The 19,602-nt window shown below is 47.1% G+C and overlaps 1 protein-coding gene across 1 annotated transcript; it reads left to right on the top strand.

The window, feature by feature from the left end:
* The first annotated feature begins 15,475 nt into the window (after window positions 1-15,475).
* On the top strand, window positions 15,476-18,700 carry FOXC2 (forkhead box C2). The gene has a single exon (XM_007531486.3). The coding sequence runs from the start codon at window positions 16,222-16,224 to the stop codon at window positions 17,734-17,736; it is 1,515 nt and encodes a 504-aa protein (XP_007531548.1). The 5' UTR covers window positions 15,476-16,221; the 3' UTR covers window positions 17,737-18,700.
* The last annotated feature ends 902 nt before the right edge of the window (window positions 18,701-19,602 follow it).

Raw genomic sequence — 19,602 nt, 5'->3', positions numbered from 1 at the left:
TAATAGGAAGGGAACAAGGCTACCTAAGTGCACGGCGTGATTCCCCCAGGCCCCTGTCAACCCTCACAGCTACCCACTGACATCTGCACCCCTGCATTAGACCCACTGTCCAGCAGGGGAGACCGGGAGTTGTGATGTGACCCCCATGCGTCTTAATTACAAATCTCATGTCTGCTGCCACCGACTCTAAATCCCTAGGTAGTCTCCTTGACTTCACTATATAATGAAAAAATTGGGTCTTAGTTCCTCATGAAGTGTCTAACAGATACTGCTGGAGACCAGGCTGGCAAAAAGACAACAGGAGATTGGAAAATAAAATCTCAGAAGTCGGGCAGGTTAAGCGCAGGCGGCGCAAAGTGCAAGGATCAGTGTAAGGATCCCAGTTCGAGCCCCTGGCTCCCCACACGCTGGGGAGTCGCTTCACAGGCAGTGAAGCAGGTCTGCAGGTGTCTAGCTTTCTCTCCCCATCTCTGTCTTCCCCTCCTCTCTCCAGTTCTCTCTGCACTATCCAACAACGACATTAATAACAACAAAAATAACAACTACAACAACAATAAAAACAAGGGCAACAAAAGGGAATATATATATTAAAATCTCTGAAGGGTAAGTGTTCTTTTCCCACTTTCAGGCACAAGAATAAATCTGTACAAAGTGTTTTCTGCAAGCTACCCTGGCTTGGCAATAGAAATGTGTGTAGAATTTGCTGTGAGTAAGCTATGGTGAGAGCATATACCAGCTAACCAGCAGTCTTGGTCCACAAAATGGCAAGTGTGGCATGATACCCTTACCTCCAGGAGGTAGGGATACAGCCGCCTGCGCTTAACTTACCCGACTTCTGAGATTTTATTTTCCAATCTCCTGTTGTCTTTTTGCCAGCCTGGTCTCCAGCAGTATCTGTTAGACACTTCATGAAGAACTAAGACCCAATTTTTTCATTATATAGTGAAGTCAAGGAGACTACCTAGGGATTTAGAGTTGGTGGCAGCAGACATGAGATTTGTAATTAAGACGCATGGGGATCACATCACAACTCCCGGTCTCCCCTACTGGACAGTGGGTCTGATACAGGGGTGCAGATGTCAGTGGGTAGCTGTGAGGGTTGACAGGGGCCTGGGGACTCCTGTCATTGGGGGCTCCCCAATGGCTGTTTTATTTTGTGTCATTGAATGTATTTTAAATATAACATTGTATAAATTTAAGGTGTGTAATGTTACCTTGACACATGTATTACAATATGATTGCTGTTGTAGGATATTTTTCATTTACAAAAAAATTGCACAGCATTGTCAATATTTACTATACTGTGCACTAGGTTTCTAGTATTTTTTTTTATTACTCACTGAAATATGTAGCCTTACAAAGCATAAATCTTACCCACCCATACTCTGTTTATGTGTTTGAGTTTTTAGATTCTTTTTTTAAAAATATTTATTTTCCCTTTTGCTGCCCTTGTTTTTCATTGTTGTTGTAGTTATTGTCGTTATTGATGTCGTCGTCGTTGTTAGATAGGACAGAGAGAAATGGAGAGAGGAGGGGAAGACAGAGAGGAGGAGAGAAAGACACCTGCAGACCTGCTTCACAGTCTGTGAATCGACTCCCTTGCTGGTGGGGAGCAGGGGCTCCAACCTGGATCCTTCCGCTGGTCCTTGCGGTTTGTGCCACGTGTACTTAACCCACTGCGCTACCACCTGACTCCCCCATGTGTGCTTAACCCACTGCACTAGAGTTTTTAGATTCTACACCTAAGCGACAACATAGAGCAGCTATCTTTCTATTTCCTTTTTTTAAAAAAATATTTATTTATTTATTCCCATTTTGTTTCCCTTGTTTTTTTATTGTTGTCGTTGTTGGATAGGACAGAGAGAAATAGAGAGAGGAGGGGAAGACTGAGAGGGGGAGAGAAAGATAGACACCTGCAGACCTGCTTCACCGCCTGTGAAGCGACTTCCCTGCAGGTGGGGAGCCAGGGCTCGAACCCCGATCCTTACACCGGTCCTGGAGCTTTGCGCCACCTGCGCTTAACCCACTGCGCTACAGCCCAACTCCCTCTATTTCCTTTTTTATCAGAGGATTGCTCAGCTCTGGCTGATGGTAGTGCTGAGGACTGAACCAAGGACTTAAGAGCCTCAGGCATGACAGTCTCTTTGCATAACCATTGTGCTGTCTACTCCGGTCCTGAGCAGCTGTCTTCCTCTGACCTACCTCACTGATCATAATATGCTCATGATCCACCTGTTGTGTCACAAACGACAGGGTGTCATCCTTTCTTGTGGCTAGGTAATAGTTCATTATTTTTTTTAAATTAGCTTTATCTACTTATTGGATAAAGATGACCAGAAATTGAGAGATAGGGGGAGATAGGGAGAGAGACACCTCCAGACCTGCTTCACCACTCACAAAGTTTTCCCCCCATATGTGGGTACCAGGGGCTCAAACCTGGATCCTTGTGCATTGTAACATTTGTGCTCAACCAGGAACACCACCACCCAGCCCCACTAATTAATATATATTGCCTCCAGGGTTTATTGCTGGGGCTTGGTGCCTGCACTACAAATCCACTGCTCCTAGAGGCCACTTTTTTTCCCTTTTGTTGCCCTTGTTGTTTATTGTTGTTATTATTGTTGCAGTCATTGTTGTTGGGTAGGACAGAGAGAAATGGAGAGAGGAGGGGAAGACAGAGAGGGTGAGAGAAAGATAGACAACTGCAGACCTGCTTCACTGCTTGTGAAGTGACTCCCTTGTGGGGAGCTGAGGGCTTGAACCGGGATCCTTAGACTGGTCTTTGTGCTTTGCGCCACCTGCACTTAAGCCACTGCACTACCAGTCATCCCCCCCACTAAGTAATATTTTATTCTGTATGTATGCTACATCCTTTTGTCCATTCTTCATTATGGGTTTGCAAGTTATTTCCATAGTCCAGCTATTGTGGATAAGATTTTAGTGAACACAGGAGTATATGTATCCGTTTGAATTCTGGTTGCCAGGTGGTGGTGTGTTGGACATTAAGCCATTCCCCCCCCCCTCCATCCTGCACTGCTGATTCTATGGCCTATTTACATAATCATTGTTTTGCCTGAAAGATCCCCACCCATCCCATTGATCTATCTTCTTTCTACCTCAAGACCTACCCTGCCTGCAGGGTAACATTAATGCCACTGGTTAAAACCCTCGAAACATTTGCTAAGGAAGCTTTTACCTTCCCAGCGTGCTTTTGCCTTTCTCCACCCCCTTTCCTAGCCATTTCCGTTTCCGACTTGCAACTTCCAGTTTTATCCTATAAAAGCATTGGCTCTCTGATCAATAGATCCTTTTGCATTACCACACTGCTACAAGTTGCTGAGTCATCTATCTCCCACATCGCTGAGTGAGTAGCAGCCCAGGCTGAGTCCGGTCAAGTTCTCTCCAACCCAGAGAGCACGCACCCAGGGAAGAGGCACCCCCCACGCTAGTCCAGCAGTGGTGCACCTGGTTAAATGCACACATTCAGTGCACAGGGACTCTGGTTTGAGTCCCTGTTCTCCACCTGCAGGGGGGAGAGCTTCACAAATGGTGAAGCAGGGCTGCAGGTGTCTCTCTTTATCTTTCTCTCTCTATCTTCCCTCCCATCTCTATCCAACAATAAATAAATAAACATATATATATTTAAAATAATTATATGTTTGAATCCTGTACTCATTTCCTCTGGGTAAATATTCAATAGTGGACTAGTGTTACAATGTCTATATTTTCCCAAACATTTCACCTACATATTCAACTCAAATATCATCTAAATAACAAAGACATCCTTCACAGAAATAGGAGAGACTATCTTAAAATGTGTGTGGAACTACAGAAGACAAAAAAGTCCTGGGGGCAGAGGCAAGGAACATAGTTATCACTTCATCCTGACTTTAAACTATACTACAAGCCTGTGTAATCAAAACAGTATAACACTGGCATAAAATAGATATATAAGCTGTTGGAACAGAAGACGATCTATAATTAAACCCATGTGTGTATGGTTATTCATCAAAGGGGCCAAGAACCTGCAGGTATCTTCTTTCTTTCTTTTTTTTTAAATCTTTTATTTTATTTTATTTATTCCCTTTTGTTGCCCTTGTTGTTTTATTGTTGTAGTTATTATTGTTGTTGTCGTCGTTGTTGGATAGGACTGAGAGAAATGGAGAGAGGAGGGGAAGACAGAGAGGAGGAGAGAAAGATAGACACCTGCAGACCTGCTTCACCACCTGTGAAGCGACTCCCCTGCAGGTGGGGAGCCGGGGTTCAAACCGGGATCCTTATGCCGGTCCTTGTGCTTTGCGCCACCTGCGCTTAACCCGCTGCGCTACAGCCCGACTCCCGGTATCTTCTTTCTATCGCTCTATCTCCCCCTCCCACTCTCAATTTCTCTCTGTCCTATCAAAAAAAAATTGGAGAAAAAAAGAAAAAGAAGAAAAAAGAAAGAAGGAACAAAAGAAAGAAAGAAAGAAAGAAAGAAAGAAAGAAAGAAAGAAAGAAAGAAAGAAAGGAAGGGGGTTGGGCAATAACACAGAAGGTTAAGCGCACATGGCATGAAGCACAAGGACCAGTGTAAGGATCCTGGTTCGAGCCCCTGGCTCCCCACCTGCAGGGGCGTTGATTCACAAACTGTGAAGCAGGTCTGCTGTTTTCTCTTTTTCTCTCTCCCCCTCTGTCTTCCCCTCCTCTCTCCATTTCTCTCTGTCCTAATGACGACGATATCAACAACAACAGTAATAACTACAACAACAATAAAACAAGGGCAACAAAAGGGAAAATAAATAATAATAAAAAAAATTTTAAAAGAAAGAAAAGAATGAAGGAAAGAGTCCAGTGATGACCCTGATGGCAAAAATAAAACAAATGAAATTGGCTAGCTCTCTTATAAAGAAATGTTGAACTTTAACTCAAATTTGATCATTATGCAAATTTGCATTTGCTCACTGGAATTATATATATATATATACACACGTGTGTGTGTGTGTGTGTGTGTGTGTATCAGATTATAATGTTTACAGTGGCCTCAGGGCCACAAAAATTGAGAAGAAGACATAGAAAGTTCCCGGGCACCTCCTCCTTCACAACCCCACCCCCAGCATTCCTCCCCAGAGGTAGCTTTGTTGCAGTTCCCTATGCCCCACCCCGTCCCAACATGCACTGACACATCATTATGACTGTTGTCTTTTTCTCTCCCAATATGCAGAAGTTGGGAGATCTGGCTTCTATAATTGCTTCTCCGCTAGACATGGGTATAGCAGGTCAATCTATACTCCCAGCTTATTTCTATCTTTCCTTAGTGGGGTAGGGCTTTGGGGAGGTGGGGTTCCAGGACATATTGGTGAGGTCATCTGCCCAGGGAAATGAGGATGTCATCATGGTAGCATCTGCAACTTGGTGACTAAAAAGCAATAAGATATAAAGCTGAACTATTTTTTTTTAATTATCAGGGACCTAAAGTTAAGAATATAGCAGTTGAGATTTGGGGTCTTCATGTTGGAAAAAGCTATTTTAGGTATATTCCAAGGGCCCATGACTTTACAAATTTTTGCCTGAGCCCAACAGCTACCAACAGGTGGGTAAATGTATTATCTGGGGAGATGGTGTCAGAGTTAGGAATAGAGGGGCCAGGACGTGGCATACCTGGTTAAGTGCACACATTACAGTGTGCAAGTACCTAGGTTCAAGCCCCTGGTCCCCACCTGCATGGGGAAAGCTTCACAAGTGGTGAAGCATGGCTGCAGGTGTCTCTCTGTCTCTTTCTCTTTCTATCTCTCCCTCCCCATTCAATTTCTCTCTGTGTCTGTCCTACAATAAAATAAAATTTTTAATATATATTTATTCATTTTCCCTTTTGTTTCCCTTGTTGTTTTTATTGTTGTAGTTATTACTGTTCATATCAATGTCATCGTTGTTGGATAGGATAGAGAGAAATGTAGAGAGGAGGGGAAGACAGAGAGGGGGAGAGAAAGAGAGACACCTGCAGACCTGCTTCACCGCCTGTGAAGCGACTCCCCTGCAGGTGGGGAGCCAGGGGCTTGAACCAGGATCCTTATGCCAGTTCCTGTGCTTCACACCATGTGCGCTTAACCTGCTGTGCTACCGCCTGACCCCCATAAAATAAATTTTTAAAAATTACAGAGAGGAATAGGACTAGAAAGCCAGATCAGGGAAGAGAATAGCTTCCAAATATGTATATACATAGAATTAACTGTAAACCCCATTGATCTGACATAGGGCCCATGTCTATTCATATTTAGCAAAGGAGCCTGTATAACTTCTGCATCCCTGTCAATCTGAGCTCACATTCCATGGCCATAGCTAGGAACATTCTAGGCTGCACTCATTTCAGGACCAGCCTTCCTCAAGTGGCAGTATGTTGACCCAGTCACTAGAGGATTTAAAAGCTTGCCATAGATATTTTGTCATAAATTCTCATAGCGTGCTTTGACCTGACTGGAAGGAATATACCGGGAAAGGCAAGTCTTTAAGGAGGAGCTTGGCCATAGATATGAACTGTATGACTTTGGGTAATGAGCTCCACTTCTCTGAGCTTCAGTCAAGTGTGGGAAGGAAGGGATTCCAGAGAGAGAGAGAGAGAGAGAGAGAGGGAGAGGGAGAGGGAGAGGGAGAGGGAGAGGGAGTGTGTGTGTGTAGAGAGAGGGAGAGGGAGTGTGTGTGTGTGTGTGTGTGTGTGTGTGTGTGTGTATTCGTGATCCTTCCAAGGAGGTCAGCACAGTAGCTACCCAAGCCTCAGCAAGTTCACTGGAGCTGGTAGCTTCCTCTGTCCACAGCTACCCTGTTAGAGCAGAAAGGGAAGGCAGGAAGTGAGAGATGGGGTGCCTATCTGGTTCCCCTCATTGTGTGCTTTAAAGATGAACACTCAGAACATGGGATTACCACATCTGCTTTCTACTCCCCAAACCCCCTGTTCCTCCCCTCAACACACACAGCCCATACTACTCCTCTTCCTCCTCCTTTTTAATTTCTTCCTCTTACCCCCTCCTTTTCCTCTTTCATCCCCTCCTTTTCTTCTCCTGATTCCCTCCTTTTTCTCTCCCAACTCCTCCTCATCTATTTTCCATCTTCCTTGTCCTCTGTCCACCTGAATTCCTCTGCAGATCTTCCAACTCTGGCCTCCACATGACAGAGCACAAATCTCTCCACAGAACAGTCCAAGTCTGGCCTGACTACCAGGATGCCTGCCCATCCCATCCCAAGCCAAACCATCCCAATTAATTCTAAATCCAACTCTGTACTTCTCCTTTCTGGTTCTGTTCTGTCATTCCCATCCCAGAAATGCCTTCTGTCATCATTCCCAATTTCATCAAGTCACCCCCCCCCAAAAAAAAGTGAATATAAAAGGAAAGGAGAAAAAGATAGACCTGGTCTGGTGACTGGCAGTAGGGATGCAACCAGTCCTCTGAAAAAGCTGGAAAGGTAGGTGCTGGTGAAAGTAGATGGACGGAGAGTGAGAGGAAAGAATAATCTATTTAAAAAAACTCTGGAGACCTGTTTTGGAACTAGACACAACTCCATTGGGATCTAGTGGAGGGTGGAGCAGCTGAGTGAGGTGGAAATGGAATGGCCTCAAGTGAACCCAAATGCTAATCTGAAAATACACACCTTGGATTATGCAAGAAGGAGAAAAAGGAACCAATTAGTTGAATTTTCAAACCACCTTGTGCTCACAGGAACCAACCAGCCCATTACTTCTAAGTAAGCCTATGGCTATCTTTAACTATAGAGCAGAAAGTAAACCCATATCTATCTTCAAATACAGAGCAAAAGGGCAGAGGGTCACTGTATAATTGCTCAGAGAAAGAACAAGAGTGGTATCTATTTCTTGGGAAGCCCTAGGAGTCACAGGAGACTGGAGGGGGAATTAAAATACTTGCGCTGGATGAGACAATGAGAAAACACCTTTTTCATTTTCAACTAAGTTTGTTCTCTGTTCTCTGGGGGTTTTTAACCATGCCTTGGAGGATGCCCCTGCTTTTAAAAACGTGGGTCTAATTTGCTCCTTGCCTCTTTCTTAGTTCTGTTAAAACCCCCTCCTCCCTCACCATCCCCCCAACATGTGGGGATAGCGAGTGGTGTCACACTAGTTGAGCACAAATGATGCAATGTCCAAGGACCTGGGTTCAAGTCCCCAATCCCCACCTGCAAGGAGAAAGCTTTGAGAGCAGTGAAGCAGTGCTGCAGGTATCTCTATCTCCCCCTTCTCTCTCAATTTATGACTATTCCTATTCAATAATAAAAAAGATAACAAACAAAAAGGATGAATAGGAAGAGAAGAAGAAGAGGAGGAGGAGGAGAAAGAGGAAGAGGAATAAGAAGATGATGAAGAAGAAGTTGTTACACGTGTACCATCAACTGTGTGTGTGTTTTTTTAATTTTTATTTATTTTTATTTAAGAAAGGATTAATTAACAAAACCATAGGGTAGGAGGGGCACAACTCCACATAATTCCCACCACCCAATCTCCATATCCCACCCCCTCTCCTGATAGCTTTCCCATTCTCTATCCCTCTGGGAGCATGGACCCAGGGTCATTGAGGGTTGCAGAAGGTAGAAGGTCTGGCTTCTGTAATTGCTTCCCCGCTGAACATGGGCGTTGACTGGTCGGTCCATACTCCCAGTCTGCCTCTCTCTTTCCCTAGTAGGGTGGGTCTAACTGTGTGTGTATGTTATGAAATCACACAGGGCTTTTTCCATACAGACCTTTTATTCAGACAGGAGTATTTATTTTATTATTATTTTACTTTTAAAGTTAGCTTTCATTTCCAAGGCCTTCTCCCTAATTTCAGAGACAACAAAGTAAAGCATCTCTTGAGGGATGAGAGATGCTAAGTCCTTTAAAGATTAGTTTTAAGATCTCCAGAGCTTAAAGGGGCCAGGCGGTGGCACACCCAGTTAAGCACACATATAAGTAAGGACTCTCAGGAGAATGAGACAGGGTCACTACTTCCCTGTGGAGGTAGCACATGAGGCTGCTGAGCAAACACAGGTCACCATCTGCCCTGGATCAGACAGGACTGGAGCCTTGTGACTGACTCTAGCTGATGTGCTGTGGGTGGAATGACCCAGGACAGTGGCTCTCTTATCTCTTCTGCTAAGATGCTAGAAAGTCAGCCTTTGACAAGCCAGGCTCCTCAGTGACACTGGAGAGCTGAGAGAGCACCACCACACAGGGAAGACTCAAGATGAAGACTCTGGGTCTTGGGGCGCCTCTTCTTGCAGCCCACAAGAGCCCATGGAGGCTGCTCCATGGAAGCCAATGAGTTATGCTGCAGTGAGGACAAAGGATCTATTATAATGGCTTGCATGAAGTGGGTAATTTAACTCCTTTTTTTTTTTTTTTTTTTTTTTTTTTGCTTCCAGGGTTATCATTGGGGCTTGGTGCCTGCACTATGAATCCACTGCTCCTGGAGGCTATTTTTTCCCTTTTGGTTGCCCTTGTTGTTTGTCACTGTTATTGTTGTTATTGTTCTTATTGCTGTCATTGTTGTTGCATAGGACAGAGAGAAATGGAGAGAGGATGGGAAGACAGAGAGGGGGAGAGAAAGATAGACACCTGCAGACCTGCTTCACAGCTTGTGATCCTTAGGCCAGTGCTTCCTTGTGCTTTGTGCCATATGCGCTTAATCCGTGCTACCGACCGGCCCCCAGGTTATTAACTCTCTTTAAGAAGAAACATAGTCATGCATCACGACAGCTGTATGCATGATAGGTCCAGTAGGCTGCTCCACAGAGCCCAGGTGTGTGCAGACTACATGTGTGTCACCACATTCTATGACGTCTGCACAGCAATATAATTGTCTAATGTCCAGAGTATGTCTTCATCATGAAGGGGTGCAAACTGTACATTTTAGTATTCTGTCTTTTATTATTATTCCCACATGTATTCTCGTAGATTTAATGTATGCAAATCCTTAATTTGAGTTTTATTTAATTAAATTAATTAATTAATTCTTAAATGTCCCAGGGGTAATTCCACATTCATCCAGTACACCTGACCACACCATACCCACTACCATAGTGCTAAAATCTCCACCCACAGACCAAGGAGCTCTCCACCCTCTCCAGCCTCTCCCCACTTCTTTGCTGACTTCGAATGTTTTTGTTTTGAAAACATCTGTAGTCCTCTGCTAGATTTCTGTCATCTGATAGTATTGTGACAACACTTGAATTATTGATATAAAATAATTGAACTCTCTAGACAATCATTTTGTGTGTGAGCACACATCGTGTGTGTGTGTGTGTGTGTGTGTGTGTGTGTGTCTTTTTTGGTTGGTTTTATGTTTTTTATTTAAAGAGTTTCACCTCAGGGCGGGGGAAGATAGCATAATGGTTATGCAAAGAGACTTTCATGCCTGAGGCTCCAAAGTCCTAGGTTCAATCCCCTACACCACCATAAACCAAGGAGCTGAGCAGTGCTCTGGTAAAAAAAAAAAAAAAAAAAAGAGTTTCACCTCTCTGGGCAGACTTTTCAGAGACAGAGATAGAGAGACAGAAATAGAGGAGGTGGTGAAAGTTCTCATAATATCTTAGCCTCCTCTCTCTGTTTTTTAAAAATTAATTAATTAATTAATTCCTTTTTGTTGCCATTATTTTATTGTTGTAGTTATTGTTGTTGATGTCGTTGTTGTTGAATAGGGCCCAGAAAACTGGAGAGAGGAGGGGAAGACAGAGAGGGGGAGAGAAAGAGAGACACCTGCAGACCTGCTTCACCGCCTGTGAAGCGACTCCCCTGCAGGTGGGGAGCTGGGGGCTTGAACCAGGTTCCTTATGCTGGTCCTTGTGCTTTGCACCATCTGCACTTAACCTGCTGCGCTACCACCCAACTCCCTTTTTTCTTTTTAGATTTTATCTATTTATTAGTGAAAATTATAGGAGAGAGAGAATCATTCTTGACAGTCCAATGCTTTATCCACTGTTCCATCTCCCATACCACACATCTTAACCTCCTTCGATGTGTTGGGGGCCAAATTCGAACCTAGGTCACACACATGGCAAAGCAGGTGCACTACCTAAGTGAATTGTTTTGCCATCCTTATTTTTTCTTTTAACAAACACAAATTAATATGGTGATTTCCATGTCTGTGGGAGACTAATTTTTCTCAAACATAAGGGGAGGGAATGGTAGATCCCAGCTGGATTCCATATTGGTTTGTTTCCTTGGAGCCGCATTTCTGTTTTAATTTTGATGCAGCAAAGTTGTTTTAATCAGATTTTTTTTTTTGTAATTTTGAAACATTTCTAAGTTCTGGACAAATTGCAAGAATAGCACAAGATGCCAGCAGTGTTCTCATGTCATCATGTATAAGCTTCTTTCCTCTTTCCTCTCCTCTGTACCCCTAAAGCTTTTCATTTCAGAGATGATGACTATCAACCCTTAATGTTTTGACAGAACTTTCTAAAAACAAGGACATGTTCTCACTTGACCACATATAATTATCACACTCAAGAATTCTAATCTTAATACAAGATTATTATCTAATAGACACTCTGGATTCAAATTTCTCCAGGTATTCTCAGACATGACTTTTGTTAGTTGTGTGCTGTTTTAATTCCCTCCAGTTAGGACTGAGTATTTGAATTTTACATTCTGCTGATGTAACTTTTAAACTTTTTATTTTTTAACACCAGGGTTACCAACAGGGCTCAACATACCTGCAAGATGACTTCACTTTTCCTGATGGTATTTTTTTTTTACAGTTTTCTTTGATAAAGGGTGACAAAGAAACATAGAAAAGGGGGGGAGTTGGATGATAGCACAGCAGATTAAGCATGGGTGGCACAAAGTGCAAGGACTGGTGTGAGGATTCTGGCTCGAGCCCCCGGCTCCCCACCTGCAGGTCTGCAGGTGTTTATCTTTCTCTCCCCCTCTCTGTCTTCCCCTCCTATCTCCATTTCTCTCTGTCCTATCCAACAACAACAACATCATCAAGAACAACAACAATAACTACAACAATAAAAAAACAAGGGTAACAAAAGGGAATAAATAATTTTTTAAAGCAACACATTTCCCATTGTTATGCAATGTTTCAAGAACATGATATGTTGGAAAACAGAAATGGCTTTGAAACCTTTCGGGTGGCAAAAAAATCCTCTCTTGGGAGATTCACTGAGGTTTTAAGCAAATAAAAGCTGCTTGTCTTGGGTGGCTAGAAGACTGGGGCGGGGGGTGTTATTTCCAGAGTTGCTGAACAAATTACTCTTCCATCAGTGTCTTCCCTCAAGCAGCTGTCTCTCAACCTAAGGTGTAGTGTGAGTTTCAGGGAATTCAACAGGAAAATGTTTGTGCTTGGAAGTGTGTGCTTATGTGTGTGTGTGGGGGGGGGGGTGGCTTACTGCCTTAACAAGACCCAGACTGTAATGTCTGCAGCCTCTGCTTTGGAGACATGATACAGAACTCAAAGAGAGCAGGAAGAGAAGGCACGTTGTGTCTTCTCTTAGAATTTTTAGTCCATTTGACCCAGTGTCTTTCATATGGTTCCCTCTGGGTTTGAGAAATGCCCGAGTTTCCTGGGAAGGTGTGTGTGTGTGGGGTGGGGGGCATCGCAGGCTTCCCTAAGTCATTTGGAATCTGAAAAACCTCATGCTAGTGCTTCTGCTTTGTCCATTGTAATACCGTCCGACTCCCAAATGTGTTGCTTTTAATGGAGGCCCGCACACCATTTATTTTGCTTTTCTCTAGCTTAAGGGTTTCTGAAGGGGAGCGGTCCTTCCTGTAATACCGAAGTATTACCACAAGGTGTCAGCACCTTCATTGCAGTCAGATGGTCTGAGTTTATTTGTCTTTGGAGTTAACCCTCCCGTTGACCTCGAGATGGCGCCAGCACCCACAGGTCTGCCAAGCCACCTCCAAGTGTAGGAGCTGAGCGTCTGGACTACCTATGGAAGGGACTTCGCTATCTTGTGCCTTTACCTTCGGTTTTTACTCCAAGGCCACACACTCCGGGAACTGTGGGGCCGACTCTGCTCTAAGAAAGAGGAAACATCAACAGCTGTCAATGTAAAATACCCCGCCAGCTTAAAGCAAAGATACAAACAAGAGTTTTTGCAAAGGCCAGGTATGTGAGAGGTGTTATTTTTAATAACCTAAACAAACGTTTCTCTAGGGATCTGACCAAGGAAACTTCAAGGGCAAAGGAAGACATCTAGCTAACTGTCTCTGCTTAAATCAGAAATATTTATTACCCTCTTACTCTCCACTTTTTTATTGGGAGGGATGGTAATTGAGGAAATTCAACCAGATCCTTTCAGTCTACACTGGTTTAAACCCGGACCCCCTTTGCAAAGACGAACTTGATCAAGCAGAAACTGCCATTTTGAAATTTATTTCCCATGATCTGTTGTTTTGGGCTTTACTCTTATGTGAAAAAGTGTCCCCCCCAAAATAATCTTGTAAAATCAGGATAAATAATATTCTTTCAGGAAAGTGCACAGATAAAAGTAGGAGTGTTTCTTGATCAGTGGTTTGCATTTTCTTTCTTTTTTTTGTCTTTTTTATATTTTTCTTTTTTAATACTTATTTATTCTCTTTTGTTTCCCTTATTGTTTTATTGTTGTAGTTAGTATTGATGTCGTCGTTGTTGGATAGGACAGAGAGAAATGGAGAGGGGAGGGAAAGACAGAGAGGGGGAGAGAAAGACAGACACCTGCAGACCTGCTTCACCGCCTGTGAAGCGACTTCCCTGCAGGTGGGGAGCCAGGGGCTCGAACCAGGATCCTTATGCTGGTCCTTGCGCTTTGCAAGTGGTTTACATTTTCTGTAAAACTGTGAGCAGCAACAGGCTGTCATTCATACACCCCCCCAAAAAAAAAAAACACACGTTTGACCAGGGTTTTCTTTTCCTTTCTTTTTTTTTAAGATGTGAAAATATTAGATATATTAAAAGTAATAAAGTCTTGGTGGGAGTTGAGGTAACTTTATTCTATTCCAGTTCAAATTTTTTAAAAAAGGAAGGAGGGAAGAAAGAAGAAAACAAGTTAAAGAGCGATACCTGGGTGGGTTCCCATTAAAAATAACATGTGTCCGAGTTAGAATATTCATGGCAACAGGAATTCGTTTAGAGCTCTTCTCCCACCCTCTCCCTGCCCTGGATTTCTAATTCCTCAGGAGACAATGCCACCCGCAGATTATTTATTTTTCCTTTGATTGTAAATGAATGAAATGCCTCCCCCACCTGCCCCCCAAAGCCTTGCACTCATCACCCCAGAGCTAGGAGTGCGGGAAAATTTTCTCATATCTTTCCCAGGGAGTTTAACAAGGAATCACTGGGAGAATCGGAGGGAGGAAGGGGGAAGAAATTCGAAATACAAAAGCTTTATCTAAAGATTTCTTCTGGACCCATCCTGACTGACCTCTTCTAGATTTCCTACGAGCATTCTGCGCTTCTAAGGGGGAGCATCCCACTGCTCCTGGGGAAGGTGGGCAGAGGGGCAGCGGACTGTTGGAGGTGTATATGGCGGAATAAACACAGAGTCTACAAATAAACAAACTTCTTGGAATTTCCTATTGGGAAGGAGAAAACTGCACCTCAGTGCGGGTGGCCGAAGGTCAATCATTTCTGAAGGGTTCAAGATCGGGGACGTCCTCCATGGAGCCCCGGTGCTCGGCTCCTCCATTCCCAAACCATCGCGACAAAAAGACGAAAGTGGAAGGCGGCGTGCACTTGGAGCACCCCACGGGAGGCTGGCGAGCAGCTGGGGGACCCCGCGCCCGTGCGTCCCGGGTCAGGCCCGTGGACAGCGGATCCCCTCTGCCTGGCCTGGTGCGTACCTCTGGGTTCCTATCTTGGCGGTGCTCTGGTGAATGGGAATTTCTCACTGGAAAAAGTGGGACGGAGAAAGTGGTGGAGAATCTAGTTGGGGGTTGCTGCGGGCAGACGTCTACTCCGAATAGTTAAGGCCCCACAATGCCGCTCCCCGAAGGTGCGGGTGACAGCGTGAATCCCCCGGGCGAGCGCACAGCCTTACCTTCCCCAGAGGTGGCCCTGGGTGAGGGGAGTTCCGTATCTAGATCCTGCCTCTAGAGCCTGTGTAGGTACTTTCTGACGGCCCAGAGCCTGGACAGTCCATGGTGGTTCTTCCTTATCTGCTTAAAGAATGACAGCACGCGGGGCAGGTTCCCCTTCTCTTCCAACCCAGTAAGGCTGCTCAGAATCCACTGCGCCGCGCCCCGATAATTAGGAAATTTAATTATTCGCCTCGTCACTCATTAATCAGAAAAATGGTTGCAGGGTCTCAGCTACTGGGTAGGTCTTTGGGGAGAGAGTTAGCTACATTCAACAGCTAGCTTTTCTATCTCAAGCTGAATTTTCTTTTCCTGCAAAGGGGCATCTTTTACTTTTCTCGAAGCACAGGGACCCGTGAACCAAAACGTGATAATAAAATAAATTTTTATAAGATATAACTTTTTTAAAAGGTCTTTTCCAGTAGAGCCCAGGCAGCAGCTTGGGCTGGCTCTCGGCGGCAGGGTCTTAGCGCCGCCGGGTTCCGTACTCCTCGCTCCTCGCCCGGATTGGTGCCGCCTCCCCGCAGCGGTCCGCTCATTGGACGGGGGGGGCGGAGCCGGAGAAAACTAAAAACTGGCTTTCAGCTTGAAGACTTTTGAAACTTTTCCCAATCCCGAAAAGGGACTTGGCCTCTTTTTCTGGGCTCTGCAGGGCAGTCGCGCTGGACCCCGGCTCGTGGACCCTCAGGGCAGCCGAATTGGTGGGGGGGCTTGGAGAGTGGCCTTTCTGCTCCAGGCGCGGCCCGCTGGGACGGCATCGTTCCTCTGCCCCCGTGGCGTCTCCACCGCGTCCCCGGCCCTCCGACCCGGCTGCCACCCGCCGGGCCCCGCGAGCCAGCCAGCGAGCGAGGTGGGCCGACTCTGCGCTCGCCCGGGCGCGCCTTCCAGGATGCTGGTCCGCCCGGTCCGCTGAAAACCAGAGTCCCTTCGCCGCCGGGCGCCTCCTGCACCTCGCCGCCGCGGAGACTCCTAGGCGCCCGGGGGATCCCCCCGCCAGCTCCCTTCCCCTCTCCGTCTCTCCCTCTCCCTCTCCCTCTCCCTCTCCCTCTCCCTCTCCCTCTCCCTCTCCCTCTCCCTCTCCCTCTCCCTCTCCCTCTCCCTCTCCCTCTCTGTCTCCCTCGCTCGCTCCCTCCGTCTCGCTTTCGCAGGACCTTTCTCGCTGTCCCGGCGCGCAGGCGGCGGCGAGCCGTCTGAGACGCAGCATGCAGGCGCGCTACTCGGTGTCCGACCCCAACGCCCTGGGAGTGGTGCCCTACTTGAGCGAACAGAATTACTACCGGGCGGCGGGCAGCTACGGCGGCATGGCCAGCCCCATGGGCGTCTACTCGAGCCACCCAGAGCAGTACGGTGCGGGCATGGGCCGTTCCTATGCGCCCTACCACCACCACCAGCCCGCGGCGCCCAAGGACCTGGTGAAGCCGCCCTACAGCTACATCGCGCTCATCACCATGGCCATCCAGAACGCTCCCGAGAAGAAGATCACCCTGAACGGCATCTACCAGTTCATCATGGACCGATTCCCCTTCTACCGGGAGAACAAGCAGGGCTGGCAGAACAGCATCCGACACAACCTGTCACTCAACGAGTGCTTTGTCAAGGTGCCCCGCGACGACAAGAAGCCGGGCAAGGGCAGCTACTGGACGCTGGACCCCGACTCCTACAACATGTTCGAGAATGGCAGCTTCCTGCGGCGGCGGCGGCGCTTCAAGAAGAAAGACGTGCCCAAGGACAAGGAGGAGCGCACGCACCTCAAGGAGCCGCCCCCGGCCGCCGCCAAGGGCTCAGCGGCCGGGGGGCCCCTCGCAGACACCCCCAAGGAGGCTGAAAAGAAGGTGGTGATCAAGAGCGAGGCGGCGTCGCCTGCGCTGCCGGTCATCACCAAGGTAGAGACTCTGAGCCCCGAGAGCGCACTGCAGGGCAGCCCGCGCAGCGCCGCCTCCACGCCCGCCGGCTCCCCCGACGGCTCCCTGCCCGAGCACCACGCCGGGGCCCCCAATGGACTGCCCGGCTTCAGCGTAGAGAACATCATGACCCTGCGAACGTCCCCCCCGGGGGCCGAGCTGAGCCCCGCGGCCGGGCGCGCCGGCCTGGTGGTGCCCCCGCTCACGCTGCCCTACAACGCCCCGCCGCCCGCCACCTACGGCCAGCCGTGCGCGCAGGGCCTGGAGGCCGGGGCGGCGGGCGGCTACCAGTGCAGCGTGCGCGCCATGAGCCTGTACACCGGGGCCGAGAGGTCGGTGCACATGTGCGTCCCGCCCGCGCTGGACGAGGCCCTCTCGGACCACCCCGGAGGCCCCACGTCGCCCCTGAGCGCGCTCAACCTCGCGGCCGCCGGCCAGGAGGGCGCGCTCGCAGCCGCTGGCCATCACCACCCACACCCCGGCCACCACCACCCGCCTGCACCGCCGCCCCCGCCCCCGCAGGCGCCGCAGCCCTCTCCCGCTCCGCAGCCCGCAACAGCCGCGGCGCAGGCGGCCTCCTGGTATCTCAATCACGGCGGGGACCTAAACCATCTCCCGGGACACACGTTCGCAGCCCAGCAGCAGACTTTCCCCAACGTGCGGGAGATGTTCAGTTCCCATCGGCTGGGGATGGAGAACTCCGCCCTCGGGGAGCCCCAGGTGAGCGGCAACGCTAGCTGTCAGCTGCCCTACCGGTCCACACCGGCCCTCTACCGCCACGCAGCCCCCTATTCCTACGACTGCACCAAGTACTGAACATCCCGGCCCGCTCCAGACCCGCCATGTGCCCGTTGCTCGGGCCACAGAGACATTTAAAAATAAGGAAGAAGAAGCAAACGGAGGAAAGAAGTAAAGGGACACAAACTTGACCGCCAGCTTTCAGTCAGACCCGGCTGCAAGGAGAGCGCACGCCGGCCTCGCTCTGGGAAGCTGCAGGTAACATTTGCTCACCGTCCCCGTTCCTGAGACCCCAAGAAGCACCCCCCCCCTTCCCACCCCGTAAAGGGACTCAGCCCCGCGAAGAGAATATCGGTTTTTAAAGGCCCTTCTGCTATCGAAATGGTTGTGCTCTCTGTTCCCCCGAGGTTTCCAAATTAAGTTATGGACCAAATCCCATCGCGACCCAGTAAGGACTCTGAGTGTCCTCAGAGCCAGGGGGGGGGGAGGTCTCTGTGCATGATGTATGTGCTGTGTGGAATTTTAAAATTCTTTAACCGTGCTGTACAAAAGTGTGGGTTTGTAATCAGGCTAATTTTGTGTTGTTGTTCAGAGCCATTAATATAATATTTAAAGTTGAGTTCACTGGATAGCTTTTCATTTAACGCAACCATTTCCATCTGCCAGATTGAAAATTCAAGAAAGCTAGGGGTGTGTGGTGTGTGTGTGTGTGTGTGTATGTGTGTGGGGGGGTGGGGTGGGGGGATGATTCTTCCCCCCAGCTCCTCCCTACACAATTATGAGATAAAGTTATTCGCCCAGTCACTGGTCTTTTACAAACCAAGAAAATAATTTATTTTGTTGTTGTCGGAGGAGGATAAAGAATTCAAATATCTGACACTATTTGCAAAAGTGTGATGATTTTGTATAGTAGATCCCACTTGGAACTTCCTAAAAGAAAAAAAAACTTTAAAAAATTTAACTTCACCTGTATTTGTCTTACATGGTCTTAATTGTTGTACTTACCTTAAAATAAACCCATGTTGTTTTGCTGCACAAAGTGGACAGTGTGTTTGTGTTCTTGAATTTTTAAAAAGAAATAGGGTACATTTGAAATCCACCTATTGTTATTATTCATTGTTGCACTGGTGGATAAATGTGTAGCCATCTACAACAGTCACAGAGGACTAGGAGATTCTCCTGTTGTTGTACTAGTGACAGAAAGGGCTCTTGAATAATTTGAAATCTGGCCCTAGCCAGGCAGCAGGCAGGCGAGAAGCAACTCTGGCTGGAAGTGCAGAGACCCATGATGGCGGGTGCAGCACGTCACAGTCGTTTGCTGGAATGCATTTTGCAAAAGACAGAAAAACCCTGCCAATTGTCAAAAACAAACAGGGCCCTTCCATCTCATTGTCCAGGCACCCCTAGTTTAGGAGGTGAAGAATAAACATTTTTCCATTGGCTAACTGAAACTTGTGGGAGTCCTGCTCTTCTTCCATTTCCTAAAATGCGGGCTTACTCCCTCACTAACTTTAATGGTTTTCCGGAAAAGAATTTGAACCTGGCCAGTGATGGTCCAAAGAGGGTTGTTTTGTGGTGCATAACAGTCCCCTCTGCTCCACCTCTGCATAGATCAGAAGTGGACTTCAGATCTCTTTACTTTCTCAATTGGATTTCCAGTCTTATCCCTATTGCAGTGAAAATGTTAATGCCTCTTTGCCCCTGAAAAACAGTTTACAATGCCTTTTGAATTCTACAGCTATCAACTTTCCCCCAAGACATTAAAGAGTCAGGATCCTATTTCTCACTGTTGGTTTTTAATTTTATATTTACATTTCTAATAGAATTGGAACCTTTGTGTAAAGGGGGTGGCACTTTTGAATCTGGTTCACTGGCAGAAAACTTCACCTCCCCTGCTGGTCTTGCTTGTGAGTTTTGGGACCAGAACTCCAAATTAGGAATGAG

This window comes from Erinaceus europaeus, chromosome 2, assembly GCF_950295315.1.
Source record: "Erinaceus europaeus chromosome 2, mEriEur2.1, whole genome shotgun sequence".
Classification (NCBI taxonomy): domain Eukaryota; kingdom Metazoa; phylum Chordata; class Mammalia; order Eulipotyphla; family Erinaceidae; genus Erinaceus; species Erinaceus europaeus.
This window is presented reverse-complemented; position numbering and strand designations above follow the sequence as displayed.

Coding starts and splice junctions, on each gene's coding strand:
- FOXC2 (XM_007531486.3), top strand. CDS start 16,222: ATGCAGGCGCGCTACTCGGTGTCCGACCCCAACGCCCTGGGAGTGGTG.